Genomic DNA, 24,434 nt, shown 5'->3' on the forward strand with positions numbered 1-24,434 from the left:
AGTATAATATCGATATTAGTAATCAGTATTCTGGTCATGTGATAATTTGCTTTATATTGTATTTGCATAACTATTGTGAAATCATTACATAATTGTGTAATATGTTTTTGTATCTGCTCTTCAATGGATTTTGCACTATTCCAACACATACTTTTGTACAGTTTCAGACTGGCTATCTAAACATAATTATGTTACGTTGAGTGATGACTTCGGTTCATACCTTAAGTTAACTGTAGTTGCTAATTTGTATTTCAAAATGCTTTTTTTTTAAAGGAAATCTTATATTGTTGGGTTTTTTTTATGATCAGCTGACCTTTCTGTAACTCTACTTTGTTATCATTGTCATAACGTCTTTGTGATTTGCCAATGTTTTCACTGTTATTTTGTTCTTCATTTATTTGGATTCCGTTAGAATTTTGACAGTAGGGATTCCCGGTTGATTTGAACAATACAAAAGCAATGCAGAGTACAGGATCTGATTCTTTGGTATGGTAATTTACCCTGGAATTAGACCTGGAATGATTAAAAGACTGTTACGCAGCTAAGACGCTAGTCAATAATTCTGCCACACAAGATTAAAAAACACTAAAAAAAACTTACATACATGTACGTCCGAAGCTTAATTGCTTTTCTTAAGAATGTGTAAAAACTGAAACAACGGAAGATATATATAACCAACAAGTACCAAAAATAATAGCCAAATCCATGTAAGGTCAATTTTTCCTTTTAAAGTGCTGAAAACATATTTTACCTATACATAGGTCATTTTGTTGGCTTTACTTTTTTCGCCTGCCCAAAAAGTGCCTTGTCGATTTTCCTGGCTAGTAACAGGTATCCAATAAACAATCATTCAAATTATGTAAGCATGTACATGGATTTCTATAAAATCGAAAAACGATTATTTTCTTTCACCAGGAATCACACAATGATACCAAAGTTATCAGTTATCCATAACAGTTCCAAGAAAAAAATGGTAAGTGGTTTTTGCTTTTAATAAATAAAAGTATGTTATGAATTACTAATGCAAATGTATTACTTATGATGTGAGACCAATATCAAGTCGGTCAGATAATTGTGTTTTTCCATTTGATTCTGTCAGACACCAGTTCGGAGGCACTCGAAGCCAACTTGAGTAATATTAATTGATAATCTGTCTGTAGCCATCTGATGACTGCTGCAACGATTTTGAATAATAAAAAGGAGAACAGAACACAAATATATAAATCAGAATCAATTATCCATAACACTACATTTTCAATATTTACTAACAAATTGAACTGAAAATGGTATAGTGGTGCTGTCGTATTGACACATTGATTGACCTTTGTTCTTCCCGAATTACTCAAAATTTTGTTATGTGTCCAGTGTAACAAGCCTACATCTAATTGTTTATCTATTCGCAAAGAAAATAATATACGGCTTTGTGTACACACATCTGTTTACAATTATTTTATTGCAATTCCTTTAAAACATGCATAACTTTGGCTTTCAGTTAGTAAAGGGTCTATAAACAATCTTACTGGAATCACACTGATTTGGTGCTGATATGAGATTAATTTTATTTCAATGAAGACTCTTTGTATCGTATATTGTTAATCCAGCTAAGGCCTACAATCAGAAATGTTTACTAAGTCGATTACGACAAAATATAAACGAAATGTTGTCTCAGCATCTTTCAGGTTGAGAAAAAGACATGAAGACGTTAATGACACAGCAACCCAAGAAAAGATATCTAGAAAAACAAAATACGTGTAGATCGCAAAATCATCAACAGATAAACCACAGACCTGTCATAGTTTGCTCACAATATAATGGAATTCTGTGTGACTGTCACTCAAGTGAGATGTTTTGCTAGCTAAATGTAGGTTTAATCACCATCTTCTTCATAAAGAAATGCCTGTACCAAATTTTAAAGAACATGACAGTTGTTTTCCATACATTATGTGTTTGAGCTTTTGTGAATTTCTGTTTTGAATATGATCCCTTATTTTTGCGATTTTACTTGTTTTCATAACGTTTGACAAACAAACTAGGATAATTCTGAAGCCAACCACTTCTAGAAGCAAATAAGTTATGAATGGAGAGTTGTCTCAATGACACTCATACCGCATCGTCTTATACTTGGATCGAGAGTTTTCTAAATGGCACGCATACAACTTCTTCTTAGAATTAAATAATATAAACAGGAATTGATATGAGTGCCTCAAAGCATACATGGTCTGTTGTACATGCAGTACTATTTGTAATACTATTGAATTCCCTGAATTCAAATCTAACATGTTCAATACTACTAATATTAGGTAAAGACTAAAGTAAACGTACAGTACAAATAATTAAATAAATTTAGTATTTAAACCCTCGAAAATAGCTAAGGTGACCGACATAGAAAAGAGACGGACTATACCAATTATTTAATTAATCAATAAATTATCAGCTGCATTCAAATTGTAAAACATAAAATGATTCGGTAATACACGTGCAACACTTTGAATTTCATACATAATACATATTTACATCGCATTGTACTAAAACCTATTATACAAATAAGTACAATGATAAACTTGGATTGCAACTGAAAGGGATGGAATTACAATTGTCAACACTTTACATTAGTATTACAATGTTGCATATGACCACAATACAAAGTCTAAACGACTACCTGTAAAACAAATTGGTTAATACATAAAGTGGACCAGCCAAAATCGTAATCTTGAACGAATTACAGTTAATGGTAAAAAAAATCACACTCAACTCGGAGAATTAAGAATGCTTCATTTACTGTTTATAAAAAGAGACGACAAGATATCCATATTTTACACAGACTAGACAGGATGGGCAACGGGAGTGGTATTTTTGTTATTATAACTATATATATCTATATCTATATCCATAAATTAACAACTAATGTGTCTCATGGCATGTGTTTATCTGTTACCTGGCGCAAACGAAGCACAATTATTGGCGTCAATGAGATAAAATTGCGCAAATGTAAAAAAAAAAAAAACATCGACGTAAATGCAATACGTCTAAAATCAGGTCACCAACAATTTTTACAAGAGAAACCGATATCACAATTCTGATTGTGTAAAAAATAATATATTTTTTATTTTACTCAACCAATAAATTTGACCATTATAAGCTGCATAAAACTCCACAAACAGATTATGAACAGGTAATACATATGCGCCACATTTTATATTTCATACATACAACATATTTTAATCACATTGTACTCAAAGTCATTTTGGTACTTTGATAACGGGCTTATACACGTGGTTTTCAATAAATTATGATTTGACCTATACATTTATGAATCTTATGCTCTGTTTTGTACAAAAAATATTTTAAAATGTATAATCGTTATTTCGGTTTATGTTTGGCCTATGTGTATTGCACAATTGTAGTCCGAACTAAATCAAACATTTTTTAATCGACTTGTTTTCCATTATGGGGAGTGGAGTTTGTTCTTCTTTAGTAGTTTACGGGATTCCATATAATTTTGTTATTTTAGTTTTTAAAAAATTCAAAATTTTGTAAACATGAAATTTATAAAAATGAAATTTCGGCCTTATTTAGGGACAGCATAATAATCGAAAATAAAGTATGATATATAGCAACAAACATCAACCACTGTTAAAAAGCTCCTGCAGAATTGGAAAAGGCATATACAAAATCTGGGTGGAATTCAACATGTTTGCTGGGACCAAACCCTTATCCTAACACGAGACAGTGGTGTAGCAGCACCACATAGAATTATAAAAAAAAAGTTTAAAGGGCTTATCTCAACATGGTGATATCAAAACCAGAATTAATATCAACAACGCCAAAAACACAAGATAGTGGTCCTTGAGTATTCGTAGTTAGTGAAAGCTAGTTCAAAAACGTTAACAACTAATAAAATTATGGCTTTAGTGAAAAACTGTCAGCCAAAGAACTCAATCTTGTGCAAAACATAAGCATGTTTACTGAAATGACAATATAATGTCGTTCATTTGTTGCAAAATTTAGATTTTGTATCAGACCTACCAAGACGTGAATTAAACATTACACCTGTAATAAACGAGGACGTACAGAATAACAAAACTGAAACAGTAGTTCGGATGAGTATATTTTAATAATTCAAAATTATCAAATGAAAACTGCTTAATATGTCCATATGTTTCTAAATGTTGACAATATTTCATTGTTTAAAATATATAAGGAGCATACATTAGCATAATTAAAACAAAATAGACTAATTTGATAGGATAGAGCACAGCACTCGCTACTCGTTACGATTTTTTAAGCTACCCACCTCCCAGCTGAATTCTCTGTCTCTAAAAAACAGATGCAACTATATGTAGGGGAAACGGTACTATTTATTCTGCCATAGGCGACAATACTAATAGTTATCAAAGGTACCAGGATTATAATTTAGTACGCCAGACGCGCGTTTCCTCTACACAAGACTCATCAGTGACGCCATATCGAAATATTTATAAAGCCAAACAAGAACAAAGTTGAAGAGCATTTAAAATCCCAAAATTCCAAAAAGTTGTGCCAAATACGTCTAAGGTAATCTATGCCTGGGATAAGAAAATCCTTAGTTTTTCTGGGATAAGAAAATCCTTAGTTTTTCGAAAAAAATCAAGGTTTTATAAACAGGAAATTTATAAAAATGACCATATCATTGATATTCATGTCAACACCGAAGTGTTGACTACTGGATGGTGATACCCTCAGTGGCATCGACCCAGTGGTGTAAATAGTTATCAAAGGTACCAGGATTATAATTTAGTTGCCTGGGATAAGAAAATCCTTAGTTCAAAAACGTTAACAACTAATTAAATTATGGCTTTAGTGAAAAACTGTCAGCCAGAGAACTCAATCTTGTGCAAAACATAAGCATGTTTACTGAAATGACAATATAATGTCGTTCATTTGTTGCAAAATTTAGATTTTGTATCAGACCTACCAAGACGTGAATTAAACATTACACCTGTAATAAACGAGGACGAACAGAATAACAAAACTAAAACAGTAGTTCGGATGAGTATATTTTAATAATTCAAAATTATCAAATGAAAACTGCTTAATATGTCCATATGTTTCTAAATGTTGACAATATTTCATTGTTTAAAATATATAAGGAGCATACATTAGCATATTTAAAAACAAAATAGACTAAATTAATAGGATAGAGCACAGCACTCGCTACTCGTTACGATTTTTCAATCTACACACCTCCCAGCTGAATTCTCTGTCTCTGAAAAAACAGAAGCAACTATATGTAGGGGAAACGGTACTATTTATTCTGCCATAGGCGACAACACTAATAGTTATCAAAGGTACCAGGATTATAATTTAGTACGCCAGACGCGCGTTTCCTCTACACTAGACTCATCAGTGACGCTCATATCAAAATATTTATAAAGCCAAACAAGAACAAAGTTGAAGAGCATTTAAAATCCCAATAATTCCAAAAAGTTGTGCCAAATACGTCTAAGAAAATCTATGCCTGGGATAAGAAAATCCTTAGTTTTTCTGGGATAAGAAAATCCTTAGTTTTTCTGGGATAAGAAAATCCTTAGTTTTTCTGGGATAAGAAAATCCTTAGTTTTTCGAAAAATTCAAGGTTTTATAAACAGGAAATTTATAAAAATGACCATATTATTGATATTCATGTCAACACCGAAGTGTTGACTACTGGGCTGGTGATACCCTCAGTGGCATCGACCCAGTGGTGAAAATAGTTATCAAAGGTACCAGGATTATAATTTAGTACGCCATAAAACAATACCTTATACATTTCAAGCATCCGAGGCGATTTTCTGGAACGCTCAAAGCCGATTATTTGAAGCCAAAGATGTACAAGAATGCTTATAGTTGGAGAGCCGTATTACAAAAACTGGACTTTGAAAAAGCCAGACTCGTCTTACACAGTATAGTTTTAATATTCTTGACCAGAAGCAGTTGATACCTTTGTTTCTTTATGATTTCAGAATGTATAATCAAACAATGCTTGTATTAACTTATACAAATCTATCCAGATTATTTAGTATTAAAACTCCAATTCGAAAGAGTATTATTGTGTTAATGAATGTTGCGTTCAAGATGATTTACAACAATAAAAAATATTTTTTGGAAGTCATTTTCCATCTTAAATAAAAAGAGTAAAATATAATGTACATTAAAAATAATTTACAATAACAAATTGCTCAGCTCATTTCAGAGTGTTTCTAGTATTTCATTTTCTCTTTTTGTATATTTACCAGAGGCTGAAAATATTTGACAATAGATTAGACCTCACCTAAATGATTTGACACTACTCCGTTCAAACCTTTTTATGCAGTATTGTCCACTTTGTCTTGCATTTTTGGTTGCTTGCCGATGTTTCTGTGAAAGCTACTTTTTGTTTTTCTATTTATTATTTTGTTGGTGATGCTACATAAATTTTACCAATCGTTGTGTGACTTTTATATATATTACATGATAGAAAGATGTTATTTTTAAACAAGCGCACGTATTTTCTTTTGAAGGAGTTAGTCAAGTATCTATACATACTCTCTGTGATTGTCGTGTGTACTTGTTACACCACGAAACACATAGTTCTCCTGAGCTGTTGCCGTAAAAGTAGCATCAAATGGGTTTGGATTAGTGAAGTAACATTCTGTAACATCCATTTCTACAAATGACAAACATTATAAATGTAACGATATACAATGAATATTCGAGAACATACAGAAGTGACAACACTTATGTAAAATGCAAACGATTTTAAAGCGGGAGGTTTGGCATGTCACAAAACCATGTTCAACCCCCCATTTTTTTTCATAAAATGTCCTGTACCAAGTCAGGAAAATGACCATTGTTACATTTTAGTTCGTGTCTGTGTGTGATACATTTCGGTGTTGTGTCTCTGTTGTGTCGTAGTTCTCTTATATTTGATACGTTTCCCCCAGTTTTAGCTTGTAACCCTGATTTGTTTTTCTTTTATCGATTTATGAATTTTGAACAGTGGTATACTACTGTCGCCTTTATTTATGTATATATTACGTTTGATTGTTCCTGATACTCAATTGTGTATGCTTTAAGCTTTAAAAATCTACTAATTTTTTTTATTAGAGTTACAACTAATTCACTTAATGTCAATGATTTGTTTTTTATCCTTAACATTTGTATAAACAATACCTTGGATTTCGCAACAGTGGAATTTGAATCTTCTGTCTTCACGACCATTGTCATGGTAACTTTGTATGCCAGTGATAAATCCATGATTAACACACTGGAAACTGAAAAACTGGTCAAAGGCATTGGCGTACTCTGTAAAATCATTTAATTCAGCATAGTTATTACTTATATTGTTCAGACTAGAGGCAGCTTCATATTGTTTAGTTGTTTCAATGCAAATATCCAACTTAATCAAGTCTTAGATTGTCTTTTATTTTGCTAAAACAAGGGATTGCAACAAATAGCTACATTGTAGGATAAGTAATCAGGTTACATTTGTAAATTTTTTTTAGATTCTTTGTCTTAAGAAAACTATACGTCAAACGCGTGTTTCGTCTTATAACACTAATCAGTATCATTACAACACATAATAAAGTCAAAATAAAAACAGACGTTAAAAGGCATTCAGTATCTAAAATTCCGAAACAACATTACCAAGTACAGTTAAGGTAATTTTGTCCTTCGAATTTCGAACAATTCAATTGTTTGTAAACATTTAATTTTTGTCCAAAGATATCAATACAAACTGCAATAATATTCATATAACAAGCCTGTAATCATCGTATTGAATAAAGTGTTTGCTGCTATATTGTAAACGTTAACGAATATTATTAGTTACATGGTGTGTTACTGACCCCATATATATCGTATTAGGTCACTAGCACACCGTGTAACGAATTTATCTTACCGACCATCTTCACATGTGGAATTTCGACTAGCGGCCTATCAAAGTGGTCAAGTCTGCAATACTTAGTATTGAGATCCTACTTCCATTTGTCTATACAGAAAATAGTAACAACTTTTTAGCTTTAATTTTGATTTATGAATTTATTTCAATCGTTCATTACATATGTATCAATTTCTTCGTCTATTGAATCCTTCAGATTTCTTTATTATTTTATTTTGGAAGGGAAGTAACTTCGTTATGCCAACAACAACAACTACTTGTTAGCTTCAATTTATGAACTTATTTCAACCTTTCATCTTCAATTTCTACGACTGCTGAAAACTCCTGAGATTTTTCCTCAACACTGTGTGCCTTATAAAAGGTTGTGGCATCTTTTTTGTTTTGAAAGGGAAGTAACTCTTCACTAACCCCATATTGTAACTAATCATGATTGGTAACTAATCTTATATTTTAAGGACACCTTATATCAAATATAAAAGTCCTGTTTTAGGGAAGTAATGCCTGTCTGCTAGATACTTCTCTGATTTGATTTTAAACTAAAAATAAAACTTACGTGACCAATTGCATAATGTGTGTTGTTGTATTTCAGTTACTCGACACTGGAATGCAAATATACGGTCCTCGTGATGATTGTCGTGTACACTGTGTATTTGAGAGATTGCTGTTCCGTCCTTACATAAAAACTCAAATGGTTGGTCGTACACATTTGCCCAAATATAACCATTGGTCGGTTGCAGCATAAATGTTATAATAAAAAGAGAAATTATAACTTCCTTTTTACTTTTCACGGACATTCTGTAACAGAATCACAAAATAAACTTATTTTACCTCGTACACTCTTACGATCTAGACGATAATATTTTCAAAATGAATAGGTGTTTCTAATTGCTTTTTACTTTGATTTGAGATTATTTATTCACCCTTTGAGAAACAATTAAATAAGTACATGAAGCACGTCCAATTGTTTTAATTACCATTAAATGATATCTCACCAATATGATTGTATATCTTGCTATGTATGAGACATTACTAAGGATATAACATCAGTAAAAAGCAGAATGCCAGTATCGGAGCAGATATTACTTCTACTTTGGGAGCAAATTTTAATATATTTTGTAAGTATGTCACTTTATCTAAGATACCAGTATTGCAATTTTAATCTTTTTTTTTCTATTTACTTATTCATGTATTTCATTTCAGTATTCGTTTGCATTGGCCATTTTAAAAAATGTAATCAGTTCGCAGGCTCGTGGTTCTTTATTTCCCCACTGATATACATTCTAACATATCTAACCTTATTATGTATGTAAACACTCATCAAGCAGTTTATGGTAGATAAGACTGCAGATTGATTTTATCCTATTCTTAATTGTAGAAATTTTGATTGAATCTGTTTTTTAGCATATATAACCGGTTTTGTACTGCTCAGAGCGCATGAAATTCCATAAGAGTTAGATCTTGGTATTTTTTTTTAAATGGAACATAGGTAATCCATTAATGATATCTTATTTGTCTTGATTAAACTGCTAAATTGGAAAATACAGCATATTTCGCATCGAATATGAATAATAAGTACCAGTACTATATTGAATATTTGAATAATTCAAATATTTTTTTAGGCATTCCAAAATATATACAAATATGCTGTACGGAAATCTGAGTTACAGGAACCAAATAATGGTAGAGATTCATTCTATGGTTTATTTTCATTATTGCCCTGTAGGGAAACTATTCCTAATTTTATAATTAAAAACCTTTTCCGAGTAAGTATGGCGGGCCTTGACCAATCATCGTTGTGGTCTATGAAAGGGATGATATGTTTTTTTAGATCTGCTAGAGCGTGCCCATGTCATCTCAAATGACGATTTACGGGGAGGTCGCGATTACAAGTGTAGTCACTTCGATGACCATTCATTCGTTTGTTGAATGGCTTTTTTGTCTCGCTAACATGCCCGAGTAGTATTGTAGTTGTGTTCATGGCCGGTAGGTTCGAATTCAAAAGTCCGTATTCAAATAGCAAAATCACAGGATCAAATACATCAAACGAATTGACAGCAACTGTCATTTTCTTGATTGGGTACATGAATGTAGAAAATGGTGAATTAAACCTAGTTTTATAGCTCCTTGAACCTCTCACTTGTATTACAGTAGCAAAAAAATCTATATATTGACCATGAGGTGTGAACAAAAATCAGTCATAATAGGTAAAATATATCAATAAAGAGGTACAGCAGTCATCTTTGTAAAAAAAAACTATAAAAATATACAAATAGTTAAACAAACATTGGCACAATAGCACAATGAAGAGATTTTGATTGACTTGCATTTTAAGTTTTCTACCAAAGGTCTTTTATTCTCTCTGTGAAATCCAGTTTCCGCCACGAAATAGTCAATTGTACAAAAAAGGTGTTAAACACTAGATAATATATCAAACAACCTCATGATTTCACAAAAATAATTTTTCATTTATATTATTCATTAAACAGTACTTACGTTATTCGGTAGATATAAGATAAAGTGCGAAAAAATATCTCTTTATCAAATTATTATATAATAATCATGAAGTGAACTTTATCCTGACGCAGTCAAGATGAAAAGACCAAAGTTTTTCGTGATAAAATGTTATCTTAAAAAACTTTTAACATCACATATTTTTAGAAGAGATTTGAGTACATTTTCACTGGGTTTGATTTGCATGACGAATGATCAATGCATAAAAAATCCTTACGATGTTGAAGCACCCGTTCTTAGCGGGCCGTTTGGATATAATAGTTTTCCCGCATTTTTGTATCTTAATTCGTATAGTAAAATTGGATTCACTTGATTAGATCATCGGTTTTCTACTGTTGCCTCTTCCTCTATCGAATCATGGTACAATCTTTAATATCATTGACAACATATGCCTTAAAGTTTAAGGTAGATGGGGTCTAAATGTTCAACGATATGTTTTCAAAAAGTTGTGTAAATGCTGTATATATATTTTCAAATTTGAAAATAAAAACGGATCTTGTTTGTTTTGGGTTGGGGTTTTTTAAATTGAAATTAATGCAGATTTCTTTTTTATGGATTATAAAGGGAATTTTATTTTATCATTATTGAGGAAGCATAAAACGATAGAATTTGTTAAAATTCAATTCGTGACTTTCCTTTAATAAAATTTAAAAAAAAAAAAACCATAGGTGAATTACCGCCTTCATTTCTTAAGAAATCAATTAAACAAAATGTCAAATCAATTCAATATAATGATCTGACCTTGGTTTTTAAACATTTTTTTCTTAAAATTTGAATACACTTAATTCAATACACAGTCAGGGCCGTAACTACATTGAGGCAAATGAGGCAAATGCCTCATGTTAGAAATTTCAAAAAAAAAAGATTGTCTTAATATCAAATTGTTTTCACAGAAAGTGTCTAGCAAGAAGCAAGTTCTCTTCACTCTCTGTTGTCGCCCCTGCATGTTTTTCGTGATCCATGATTTTATTTTTCTTTTAGTTTTCAGTGTTGATGGTCTATTGTTTGTACTTCTGTGTCCCGGATTTTGTCTTTTGTTCACTCGGTTATTGTCCTACTTTGTGACTAAAGTCTTAGTGTTGGTTTTCATTTGTAAACGTGTGGTTTTGCAATGTTGCATGCCCACCGATGTCCAGATATTGTGCGAGAAAATATTTTAAGAATATACGATGCTACAAGACACAGAAAAAAATGGTCGTTTCTACATGGAGAATTGAACTTGATATCAAAGAATACAAAACTGCCTTTTTTGGTAGATAAAACTAGATAGCTGACATGGTTTGAATTAAAGTAAGGTCACTAATTTCCCGGTATCAAATAATTTGAAAAAAAAACCGATAAAGTATTGCGATATGACCTTTTACATTGAAGGGTTAAACTTGCATTAAATCATGTTCAGACCCTTTAACAGAAAATAAAGAAAAATGGAGTAAATGTGCACGAACCCTAATCACACACAAAGTCAATGCATAGAAAAATACTAATGATCAATAATTTAATTTTGGATGTAACGCGTCTTCTGATTGGCTGACGTTATTGACATAATTTAGTCATGTGACTGTGATGTGATCAACGTTTTTTCATGGTTTTCTACGGTTTAAAATGGAATTTAGAATTAAATTATAAGAAATGACTAATATTTTTTCTGTCTATCCGAAATAACATAAAAAAAATGTGGTACACACTGTTAAATAACCCGCTACGCGCGTTATTCAGTGTGCACCAAATTTTTTTATGTTATTTCTTCATAGACAGAAAAAAATATTACAGTCATTCCTTAAATGGTTGCTGGAGGGTCTTCAACAATAAAAGAATCATTAGTACCGTAAAACAGGGGCAAGATAGTCCTTAGTGTCGACTTAAGCAGTACTAGTACTTAAAGTATAATTTGTACTGCACTGTCACTAAATTTAAATCTAATCATAAAAAAATCACCAAAAGTCTAAGCACAAGACAGACAGACAGACAGACAGACAGACAGATCCGGTATTAATGATTGTGAGAATTACAACTTTTGCTTTAACCTTCACTTCGGTCTTTTAATGTTGTCCATAAAACCTAAAAGTCTTGAATTACAATGAATCTATGTTTTTGCTTTGAAACCAAAATATTGTCGAAAAAATAGCTAAATATTAATTGCGTGTCTATGTCAGAAAGAGTTCGGGAAACGCTCAGAATGCACGATTTTGCGTTATTTTTCTCAGAGCTTCTGGCCGGCCTTCAGCGGCCCCCAGACCCCTCGCCAAAATTTTTTCGCCTCGTTCCGCTCGGCGAATATAGTTTGCCTCACTATTAGAAGTGGCTAGTTACGGCCCTGCAGTATGTGATCCCGTTGTCATACACTGTTACTAAAAGGGTTGTCGATATTTATAGCTTTTCAATGAAATGAAAATTTTAAATGTATTCAAAATTATGAATTACAGTTATTATTTTATAACACCGAAAAAATTCTGACTTTTTTTTTAAATGTTATGTCAACCAATCCCGTTGTCATTAACGGTGACTGTATAGCGTTGTCGATATTTATAGCTTTTCGATACAATGAATTTAAAATTATGAGATACATTTTTTTGTATTACACGGAAGACGTTTTGCTAAGTCTTTTTTTCTTTTGGGATTACGTCACATATTATGTCACGTATGCGTTTTCCTTCTCGATAAAACCTTTTAAACCAAAAAATCAAAAATTTGTACGTGTCAGTGTTACTCGAGACGACACTTGTATAGATCATTCTTTCTGTGTGTCTCACTTATTTTTTTAATTAAAGATGAGGTATTTTTGCTGCGTCCAAACCATTCAAATTATAGTTTTTGGTTTGTTCATAGATTCTGTCTTTATGACAATACACATTCAGCAAAATGGATACAAAGGAATTGTGGTTTCTATTTCTGACAAGGTTTCGGAAGATCAGCTTTTACTAAGTACAATACAGGTAATTATGAATAATTATGAGGCCATTGAATAATTATGAACAATTTATATTTAACGTCACGTTAATATTCCTGTTCTCTTTTTTGTCAACATGTAAAATATCAAATTTTTTAATATATATTTTTTTTTTAATTTCGTTCCATCCAATCTGAGTATCCTGGAAAAGACCAGAGATGACAATTGCGTTACTTATACTCAGGAAAGGTGTTAAGAACTAGTTTGAATATTTAATATATTGTCTTCATTAGAAGACGTGTGCCTACTTATCTGGTCAAATATTTAAGGGTTCACCGTTCTTGTCTTTCTATTTTTTAACAACATAATTTTATTCATCAAATACTATTTGTTTTATAATCTATCAAAATTCCAAGCTTCTCTTGACGTACCCTGTTACAATCCACTGACTACCCAGTGAATAATCAGCTGATTAAATTAATTGACATACATTTTGTTTACAAAACACTTTATTAACAATGCTAGAAAACAAATTCATTAATTATGGTTTTTTTAATTGTAATTAACATTGAAATTATTGTCTTATGTCCATTAATATTATTATCTACTCTCTTGGTGAATTCATTAACAAAAAATCTGTAGACGTCTATGTTTTTTTGGTTTTCTGCTCAGATACATAGTACGACTTATATATTGAAAAACTAACAATTTTAATCAAAAGATTTATTGAGTAATTCTTGTTGTCTTTAATTCTGTATCCAAATATCAGGTGTTGTAATTTTATTGAAAAATGTAAATTATTCTTTTTTGAGAGGTCGTTTATTTGTTGCCAAAATCTTGTCAAATAAGAACAATTGAAAAAATAATGAGCATATAGTCTTCTTCTATGTTACAAAAATTACACAAACTATTATTAGTTTTCCATTGAAATAAAAGATTTCTGGTTGGTACAATAAACTGTAGTAGTTTCCATCTGTATATTTTTAATTTATTTTCAGTTAAGTATTTGAAAATAAAGTTATATAATGAATTCATATTTGGAGCTTCTTGCATTGGTAGAATTTTCATCAACCTGTTTCCCTACTGACGGTTCTTTTGTACTATTCACTAGAGAGTCATCTAACACTTTATTTGAATAAAATGTAGTCTCAAAATAACGATCTTTCCATGTGATCTTATTTCTCTGGACATTTATTTTACTTTGGACAGAATTTTCTTGTTTAACTATATCAATCCAATTTGTGGAACAGATTGTTTGAATTTATGAAATTCAGCAATTCAGTTTACCTTACACTTTAATTTGTTCAAAATATAATTTTCTGATATTGACACAGTGTCATCTAGAATGTCATTTAAGTATATTATATCACTCTTAATCCAGTGAGTTAAAAAGATAATTGGTTTATTTTGAATGCAATAAATTTATTCCCCCATATTGCTTGTTATTTTATAACAAAATATGTCACTGGTTGTTTTGTTTATAAAATTCTGGAATATATTTAACATATATATTTTAAATGTTTTATATCATCTGAGGTATATCCAAGACAAGATGTTGTATCGATATCGACGATATCGATGATATCGATTCGAAATCAATACACGACTTTTTGTATGTATGTTGTTATGTCCACATGGCCTGAATCCTCTGTCTTGAATGTTGATATCAAATCGATATCGAGAAGCATTCCATATCCCTTAACCTCTGTCTTTGTTGTCGATATGGACGATATCGAATCGATATCGACAAAATCCTATAACCTGAACAACAGCTTGAAACCTCTGTCTTTGTTGTCGATAACGAATCGATATCGACAAACATCCCATAATTTCAACAACGACATGAAACCTCTATCCTAGTTGTCGATATCGACGATTTCGAATAGATGCCGACAAACATTCCTTAACTGAAACAACGGCCTTAAACCTCTGTCTAAGTTGTCGATATCGACAAACATCCCGTAACTTGAACAACGACCTCCAACCTCGGTCTTGGTTGTCAAACGGGAATACGAAATCGATTCGATATCGAACCGAAATTGTCGATATCGACTGTGTGTTTTGTCATGGTGTATTCGTTTGTCGATATCGATTCGATATCGTGTCGACATTGTCGATATCTTCGATATCGACAACTTGTTTGATCTTGGACATATATGGTACAGACCTTCTAAAATTCAAACTGACCACACGCACGATACACGCACGGTGAATGTACGATACACGATACACGGACGATGAGCGATGAGCGTTACACGGAGGATTAACGCAAAATGAATGTAAATGATGAACGCACGATACACGCACGATGCACGATGAATGATAAATACACGATACACGCACGATACACGCACGTTGAATGATTAATTGACGAATGAACAATGGACGCTTTTTACACGATTCTAAAAGCCATTTTATTTAGAATAGTATTTAAAATTGATATGCATTTAATTAAAGACAATACTTGTAGCTGTTTTGCCGATACCAGCATGATATATAATATGCTATTTTGCCAGCTCAGATTCTTAATAACTTAATTAAAGTCGGCTATTTTATAGGCACCGGAAATATTTGTGAACTTGGACAGAAGCTCCTAACAATCAAATATAGTGTCTTGATTTTGTTCAGCCTGAGAGTTCAAGTTTACGGCAAACGAAGGCGAGACATTGTGTTCCGCGGAACCCCTTACTAATTTTATTTCATACAGTTATAAATCTATTTTATTTGTATGCATACAATGTCGCATTATATCTACAGACAGTGACTGGTTCTAGAAAAAATTTCAACTACATGGTTGATATAATTGATTGCAATAAATGAATGATAAATGTATTTTTATTTTCATGTTTTATATTTTTTCACTTTGACGGATACATTTTATAAAAGATATATGAATATATCTATAAAAAAACATGGTTAGCTGTTTTCGTGTTCACTACAAGCATAGCGGAAATTATTTGATCCTCTTATGTTAACATGCAGTGCACATTTTTGTAGTTCTGTACATATATACTTATCAACAGGACATCTTAGGTTAATTTCACCAATAAATGAGTAGTTGAACAATATTTGGAACGTGTCGGTTTTCCTTGATTTTGCCAGAAATCAGTGATCCGACTGACACGAGTGAACTGACATAACAACTGATTAAACAATCATAATCTCTTTTTTTCTTACTTAAGTTACAATGTTCCTTATATTATCCATTGTTATCAGAATCGTATGTGTTAATTTAGATCAAAAGATATTATTTTGTCAGAAAAAAATGATTCGTACAAATTAATTAGAAAAAGTTAAGAAAAATGACATTTACCAAATAATTAGAAAATTCAAACATTTGTAATACCAAATACTTCATATATACTTCTGAAACGACTGGATAATCAATTAATCAAATTTTGCTCTCAGTAAAAATGAATTAAACAGGTGTCTGTTGTTTGTTTGTACAGTAAACATACTGAATTTGTTTGTATTCCTTATACAATTTCAAGTATGTAAGAAAATTCATACATATTTTCAAACATCCTGACACTTCAAATTTCTAGAAGGTGAGATTCTCGGGGTTTTACCTGAAATTCTTTGGGAAAATGCAGTTTTTAATTCCAATTTGAAAACAAACGGTAACAGATACTCCAAGGTTTTATAAAATACATGTCTAATTTGATAAGGAGATTTGAAAAATCGATCTCAATGGTAGTTGAATTATTCATTGCAATGATGTTGTGTCCGTCGTTGTCTTTCATACATATTAATTGGTGTATCCACTGTTTGCTGTTCGTTATCTGTTGTTTATGGCAGTCAGGCCTCTCGATCGGTCTCAAGATATTTAGGCCCCGACTTAGGTAAATAAATGATCATTTGGTATTCGATCATTTATAGGGGAGGGGCTATTTTTCTCAATGCAAACATTATTTCCTTCCTTAAAAACAGCTATTTTTTTTCATTTAATCATAAACCGATGTATTTTTTTTCATTTAATCATAAACCGATGCATATTAAATTTTTATTATTTTACCGAATTATCTGTTTAACATATTTTCGTTTATTGCATGAAATAATTTATAAAATAATAACTGTGTGGTATGTGCTTTACTCACTGTTTAAGGCCGTAGGGTGACTTATAGTTATTCATTTCTGTGTCATTTTGTCTCTTGTGAAGTGTTGTCTCATATCGCCAGTCATACCACATCTTCTTATTTATATTGGTTGCATGTAGTAAAATTTATTATCATATTAAACTCGTTTTTGTCAATAAATATATTGCTCAAACGTGTTCTTCATGTGATAATAAATTTAGAAAATGAACCATAGCAAACGCAAAAGATATAAACTCTGTCCAAATACGTCTGTTTACATGCTGCAGTAAATAAGTTTGGTTACACGTAGTAAATATTGTTTATCATATAGAATTCGTTTTGTCCTGAAATATATTGGTAAAACTTTTTCTTCATATGATATAATTTTTGAAAATGAACCATAGCAACCGCATGAGATAATTTCTGCCCAAACAGGCGATTAACAGGAAACCACAAAGTATACCATAACTTGTGAAAACGCTCTACGAACTAGTCAAGCTGGAGTTTGCCGACTTAAGACGAGCACTGTAGTCAAGGAAATTACCTGCTGTTTGGATACTTTAAGCGCCACCAATTGTTGTATCAATACCGGCTTACAAAAACATCTGATAAAAAAGATCGCCTTTTTCAAAAAGCTAATGAAAGACAGTGACAAGTCTAGTTTGACTTCAATAAAAGCAAAAACAGTGACAAGTACTCTGTTTGACTTTACCATGCCATTACCTCAGAGACTTGCGAAGAAACCATGTCAAACAAAAAGACCAATGATTGCTCGAACACAGACGCGATTTTGAACATCTGTATGTCTGATCTATGAAATGTAATTTAAATAACTGTATAATATATAATATAAGATTTAAAATATTTAAAATATATATATATTTCAGTCATTTATTAATATAAACATCAAATAAAAAACCCGACATTAGATATGTTGCTCTGATGGAAATATTATTTTCAAGAAATACAAAATACACTTGAGAAAATACTTCGTCATTCTGAAAAAATAAACATTATTAAAATTTCAGAATTAATTCATTTTTTAGAATCCAACTTTACCAATCTTGTCGATTAAACACAACAGATAGCAGGATTCCCGTGTAATCAGTTATGTAATTTAACACGTGTCAAACGGTTCATTGATTTTCGGCATATCAAAGAAAAACAGGCACGCGCATAAATAATGTTAAATATCTTATTTATCTATGATTATTTTTCTATAAAATTTGAAATTAATCATTAGACGCACCCAAAACCGGCACCGGTACGTCTAAACACTGCTAAGGACTCCTTAGTGCACTAAGGACTATACAATGCCACTAAGGACTAGAAGGAGAGCTGTTATATGTATTATGTTTACATATTATGGTAGAGATAGATATTTAATGCATAAATGTCAAATTTTATAGGAAAATAATCATAAATATATAAGATATTTAACATTATTTAGACACGTGCCTGTTTTTCTTTGATATGCCGAAAATCAATGAACCGATTGACACGTGCCAAATAACATAACAACAGTTACTGATGAAACAATCATGATCTTTTTATTTTAAGTAATTAACAATTGTATCGAAAAGATTTATGCTCAATAGTTATAATTAAACGTCTTATTCTTATTTAAATGATTTAAAGGCCAAATAAGTTTTCTTTATTTATTTCCCGACAAAGCTATTTGCCATAGGTGCACAACTTTGATGTGCGCCATCTAATAAGTTAGAGTGTGGTCAGTTTGTTAAAATGTTTATGTAAGACTAAAAAGGAATAAATATATTTATAAGTGTTTTGTTTTTATTTTAATTCAGACAAAGTTGCGAGTATGTGACACAATAATAAAATAAAATTTATTTATTATTTTATACAAATGGTTTCACTAAAAATATGAGTAAAAAAACTATAAATCATGATGATTGCTTTTCCACTTTTTAATTAATGCTTTATATATAATAAATAAATAAATAAAATAAATATTTAATTTAATTATACATAGTACGAATTACGATTGTATTGAAAAAAAAATCATGTGGCGTCCTTGGGATTTATCAAAACCACTAGTTTTCAACCAGTTTGATATCTGTTTACAACGGCCTCATATGGTACTAATTTGTTTGTAATTGTTCGACATTGGGTTTTTTTTCTAAAAGAATAAGAAGGTTAAAAGTTATTTAACGAACTTAAGTCAGATTAAGTTTCATTTTCAAAAAACTAAAAGAATCTTGTTTTTTTACCGAATTATCTGTTTAACATATTTTCGTTTATTGCATGAAATAATTTATAAAATAATAACTGTGTGGTATGTGCTTTTCTCACTGTTGAAGGCCGTAGGGTGACTTATGGTTATTTATTTCTGTAGTTAGTTTAAACATATTTTATTTTTCCAAAAAGAGACAAATGGATTAGACACAAGTTTTTCAACTTAGTAACGTCTTCTCCAAATTTATTTCTGTGTCATTTTGTCTCTTGTGAAGTGTTGTCTCATAACGCCAATCATACCACATCTTCTTATTTATATTGGTTGCATGTAGTAAAAATTTATTATCATATTGAACTCGTTTTTGTCAATAAATATATTGCTCAAACGTGTTCTTCATGTGATAATAAATTTAGAAAATGAGCCATAGCAAACGCAAAAGATATAAACTCTGTCCAAATACGTCTGTTTACATGCTGCAGTAAATAAGTTTGGTTACACGTAGTAAATATTGTTTATCATATGGAATTCGTTTTGTCCTGAAATATATTGGTAAAACATTTTCTTCATATGATATAATTTTTGAATATGAACCATAGCAACCGCATGAGATAATTTCTGCCCAAACAGGCGATTAACTGGAAACCACAAAGTATACCAGAACTTGTGAAAACGCTCTACGAACTAGTCAAGCTGGAGTTTGCCGACTTAAGACGAGCACTCGGTCTGTACAGCCAAGGAAATTACCAATTGTTGTATCAATGCTGGCTTACAAAAACATCTGATAAAAAAGATCGCCTTTTTTCAAAAAGCTAATGAAAGACAGTGACAAGTCTAGTTAGACTTCAATAAAAGCAAAAACAGTTACAAGTACTCTGTTTGACTTTACCATGCCATTACCTCAGAGACTTGCAAAGAAACCATGTCAAACAAAAAGACCAATGATTGCTCGAACACAGACGCGATTTTGAACATTTGTATGTCTGATCTATGAAATGTAATTTAAATAACTATATAATATATGAATTAAAATATTTAAAATATATATTTCAGTCATTTATTAATATAAACATCAAATAAAAAACCCGACATTAGATATGTTGCTCTGGTGGAAATATTATTTTCAAGAAACAATTCATTTTTTAGAATCCAACTTTACCAATCTTGTCGATACAACAGATAGCAGGATTACCGTGTAATCAGTTATGTAATTTGACACGTGTCAAAAGCTTTATTGGTTTTCGGCATATCAAAGAAAACAGGCACGTGCATAATATGAAAAGAAATTATATGTAACAGCACCCCATCTAGTCCTTAGTGGCATGTTATAAGTCCTTAGTGCACTAAGGAGTCCTTAGCAGTGTTTAGACGCACCCCTGTATTCTCGTTTCATTTCCCATTCAGTATAACCACCAGTTTTAATCGAATAAGAACACTGGTGATACATGTGATGACAACAGTTTACACAGAAACAAGACAATTCACTGATATTTGTCAATCCTTTAGCAGAATCACGAATAGCTCTTACTTGGTGAAAAGATCGAATGCTAGGCACCGGCTTAAAAGACAGTCTGTTGTCACGGTGAATCGTTTCCGCATATCGAAATATTCTTCTCTTACAATGTGACCTCGGTTGTGTTAGAAATAAACTCGCGTATTCATAGAGATCTTTTGCTGTCCTTATCTGAGTTTGTCCGCGTAAAATGGCACAGTCGGCTCGTCTCTTAATAATTCCTCCAGCAGCGTCTTGTGGTCCTGAAATGCACAGATAAGTTTTTTTATGTCAACTGCATGACATTGGACCTTACCATTTTACCGCGTTCAAGGTTTATGATTTTTATAATAGTAACAATACCAAAAGTCACGAGAAATATAAGAGATACATTCAATACCCTACAGCGACTGCCAACTGAGATGAAGAACAGAAATAAAAGCCCTGTTCCTTAATACAACGTATTTATTTTCGTGTCAGGTGTAATTTAGTTCGTTTATCAAAATACATATATTTCAAATTCGATATAATAAAAAAAAACATGTAAAGAAAAAAAAACTTTCTAGAATAATGTTTTCAAACATGAACCTATAATGTGACGGATTGAAAGAAAACAGTTTGCCGATAATGTTAATACCCGACTTATACTGCCAGCGGGCCGATCTTGTCCGATTGACGTTACCTTTAACTGCTAATGGGCCGATCGGGCCGATTGACGTTGTCTTTAACTACCAAAGGACCGATTGGGCCGATTTAGTTGTTCTTTAACTGCCAAAGGGCCGATATGGCCGATGGTTAAGGTTAATATGAGGCAGGCATTACCAGTGAATGGGGACGAAGTTTGTTTAATTTTTTGTAACTTAAATGTTTGAAGAAACGGAAATACCGTAACGTTTCCGATTTTGGTTCTGTTGTTAGGGATTTTACTTGTGACGTTATTTAGGTTATTTAAGTTATGACGTCATGTTCAATGTAAACAAAGAAACGCAATGCATCAGGTAACCTTTGTTCATACCAAAGACAAAGAATGATTAAAAATGAAATATATTGGTATTGTGTTCCTTGAGTTCCTATATTTTACTAGACTAATCAAAGTCTCACGACAACAAGACCGGAAGAAGGAAGTAGAGTTATGTGGTCTGCGCAGATTCGGAAATTAATAAACGCGAATGAATGAGTATTAGTTCCTTTCTCAGACTGAAAAATATACATTTTTTTCAAAGTCTCATGTAAACAAGACCGGAAACGGAAGTAGATTTCTGCGCACATCCGGAAATTCAAAAACGCGACAAAAAAAAAATTGAACGATTTTGAGTTCATTAGTACAATGAAAAATTCGGGAAATTTTTTTTTTTTTTTTATTGAATTTTCTACTGTTATAGGGGACTCCGTCCCCATAATAAAATAAATATTGATTTTAGCAATAAAACCATAATTTAATGATGTTCTGTCAATGCCATTTCATTCTCGTCTCATTTTTTCATTTTTCATGACGTCATTTAGCCATTCTTATGACGTTACAATTATGTCATGTATATTAAGCTATCATATCTGAATTTTGGGGTTCGTTAATCAATCCGTTGGGTTTTTTTTGGGTTTTTTTTGTTGTTGTTTTAAATGTTTCACACTTTGTCATTTCGGATCCTTACTGTACGATATGGGTTTTGCTCGTCATTGTTGAAGGTCCTGAAGGCCGTACGGTGGTTTACGATTTCATTCATCACGTCAAATGGTCTCAAAGAAGATGTTTGGTAATTGCTACATTGTTAATAATACCATATCTTCTTATGTTTATATTGTCGATAATTTCAATAAGACATATTAAGTTGACCGAAGACAGATTGGCCTTTTTTATCATTTGGTCCATAAGAATTCGTAACTTGTGATCTTTCACTTTATCATATATAACTACGTTTTTTCAAACAAATTTTAAATGTGCGGATTGTTATGCGTTTACTTTTCTATAGTGGCTAGAGGTATAGGGGGAGGGTTGAGATCTCATAAACATGTTTAACCCTGCCGCATTTTTGCGCCTGTCCCAAGTCAGGAGCCTCTCAGGCTTTTGTTAATCTTGTATTATTTTAATTTTAGTTTCTTGTGTACAATTTGGAAATTAGTATGGCGTTCATTATCACTGAACTAGTATATATTTGTTTAGGGGCCAGCTGAAGGACGCCTCCGGGTGCGGGAATTTCTCGCTACTTTGAAGACCTGTTGGTGACCTTCTGCTGTTGTTTTTTCTATGGTCGGGTTGTTGTCTCTTTGACACATTCCCCATTTCCATTCTCAATTTTATATTTATAATTTATGATATAAAGGACCCATTTTTCTTGTTAATTTTTTCCCGCTTTTAACATATATTCTGAAAGTATTTCTTTATCTTTTTTTGTAAACTTATGCAACATTAAGGTGCGGCCATAGGTAGCAATAAACAGTTAGGAAAATATATCAAAATTTGCCCTCATCAATTTTACAATCCCCTTTTCATTGCTTTCTTGCAATATTAAGCTTACTATTTGTGTCATATATGTGCATATGTATGTAATCAGAATCTTCCAAAGATTTTATATCCAGTATATAAAATGGTAAAATATAGTTTCTTTTGGGTGTATCCATGGCAACAATCTGCATTTATTTGCACTAAAATCTTGCATAAGTATGAATGAAAACAATTGTACTAGCAAAAAATGAAAAAAGAATATATATCCGGAAAACTGTCGCCCCTCCTCCTCAGAAGATCAAATAATCGCCTCTATACATATTTAACAAAATCCGCTTGGTAATGTACTTAGCCGTGACCACTAAAGATGAGCACCAAGTCTTGGTGAAGGGTCATGTCCTGAAGTCGTTTTGATTTGTTCATGTTTCTGACTATTCAAGAAACATCCCGAGACAGGAACGGACATTATGTAAAATATATTAAACAAAAAACAGAACAATCTTGTGATGCATTGATAAAAAGTTTTGCTAATTTGTTTGCGTTTGATAAAGATGTAGCTCGTGCAAGAATACATGTATAGTAATATCATGCCGATAAGACAACTGTATGTACAATTATATGATGCTTACCGGTATTTCAATCCGTCCGGAGTCCGCTCATTGGACTTAAAGGCACACGAAATTGCCGGACTTGAACTATATATACAAGCCAAGATTTTGGTCACCTCACACAAATACAAGAGCCACTCAAATATAATATTTTACCAGTTTACAAGTAACTTTCCATACAATATTCTAAACATGATTAGATCAAAGTATTCTCCATCAAATGGTTCCATTTTGTTATACCTATGTCAAAAAGATACCCTAGAATGGCTGTCTAAAATTTCTTATTCATTTCTGACATCAATTTAAGTCTTTTATCACTCACTCCCACA

General features: G+C 31.8%; 2 protein-coding genes across 2 annotated transcripts in view; one reads left to right on the plus strand and one right to left on the minus strand.

Annotated features, from left to right (window-relative positions):
- Positions 1 to 5,023: 5,023 nt before the first annotated feature.
- Positions 5,024 to 10,459, minus strand: LOC143078412 (dermatopontin-like). The gene is made up of 5 exons (XM_076253285.1): positions 10,391 to 10,459; positions 8,451 to 8,692; positions 7,171 to 7,302; positions 6,544 to 6,664; positions 5,024 to 5,245 (listed from the first exon to the last, which is right to left on the minus strand). The coding sequence occupies exons 2-5, from the start codon at positions 8,689 to 8,691 to the stop codon at positions 5,194 to 5,196; spliced, it is 546 nt and encodes a 181-aa protein (XP_076109400.1). The 5' UTR covers position 8,692; positions 10,391 to 10,459; the 3' UTR covers positions 5,024 to 5,193.
- Positions 10,460 to 13,122: 2,663 nt separating this feature from the next.
- LOC143080675 (calcium-activated chloride channel regulator 4-like) overlaps positions 13,123 to 24,434 on the plus strand; it is a 50,370-nt gene continuing 39,058 nt past the window's right edge. Inside the window, exon 1 of the mRNA XM_076256650.1 lies at positions 13,123 to 13,341. Within this exon, the coding sequence (XP_076112765.1) occupies positions 13,177 to 13,341 (165 nt within the window). The 5' untranslated portion in view covers positions 13,123 to 13,176. The remainder of the gene's footprint in view (positions 13,342 to 24,434) is intronic.

Source organism: Mytilus galloprovincialis, chromosome 6, assembly GCF_965363235.1.
Source record: "Mytilus galloprovincialis chromosome 6, xbMytGall1.hap1.1, whole genome shotgun sequence".
NCBI classification, from domain to species: domain Eukaryota; kingdom Metazoa; phylum Mollusca; class Bivalvia; order Mytilida; family Mytilidae; genus Mytilus; species Mytilus galloprovincialis.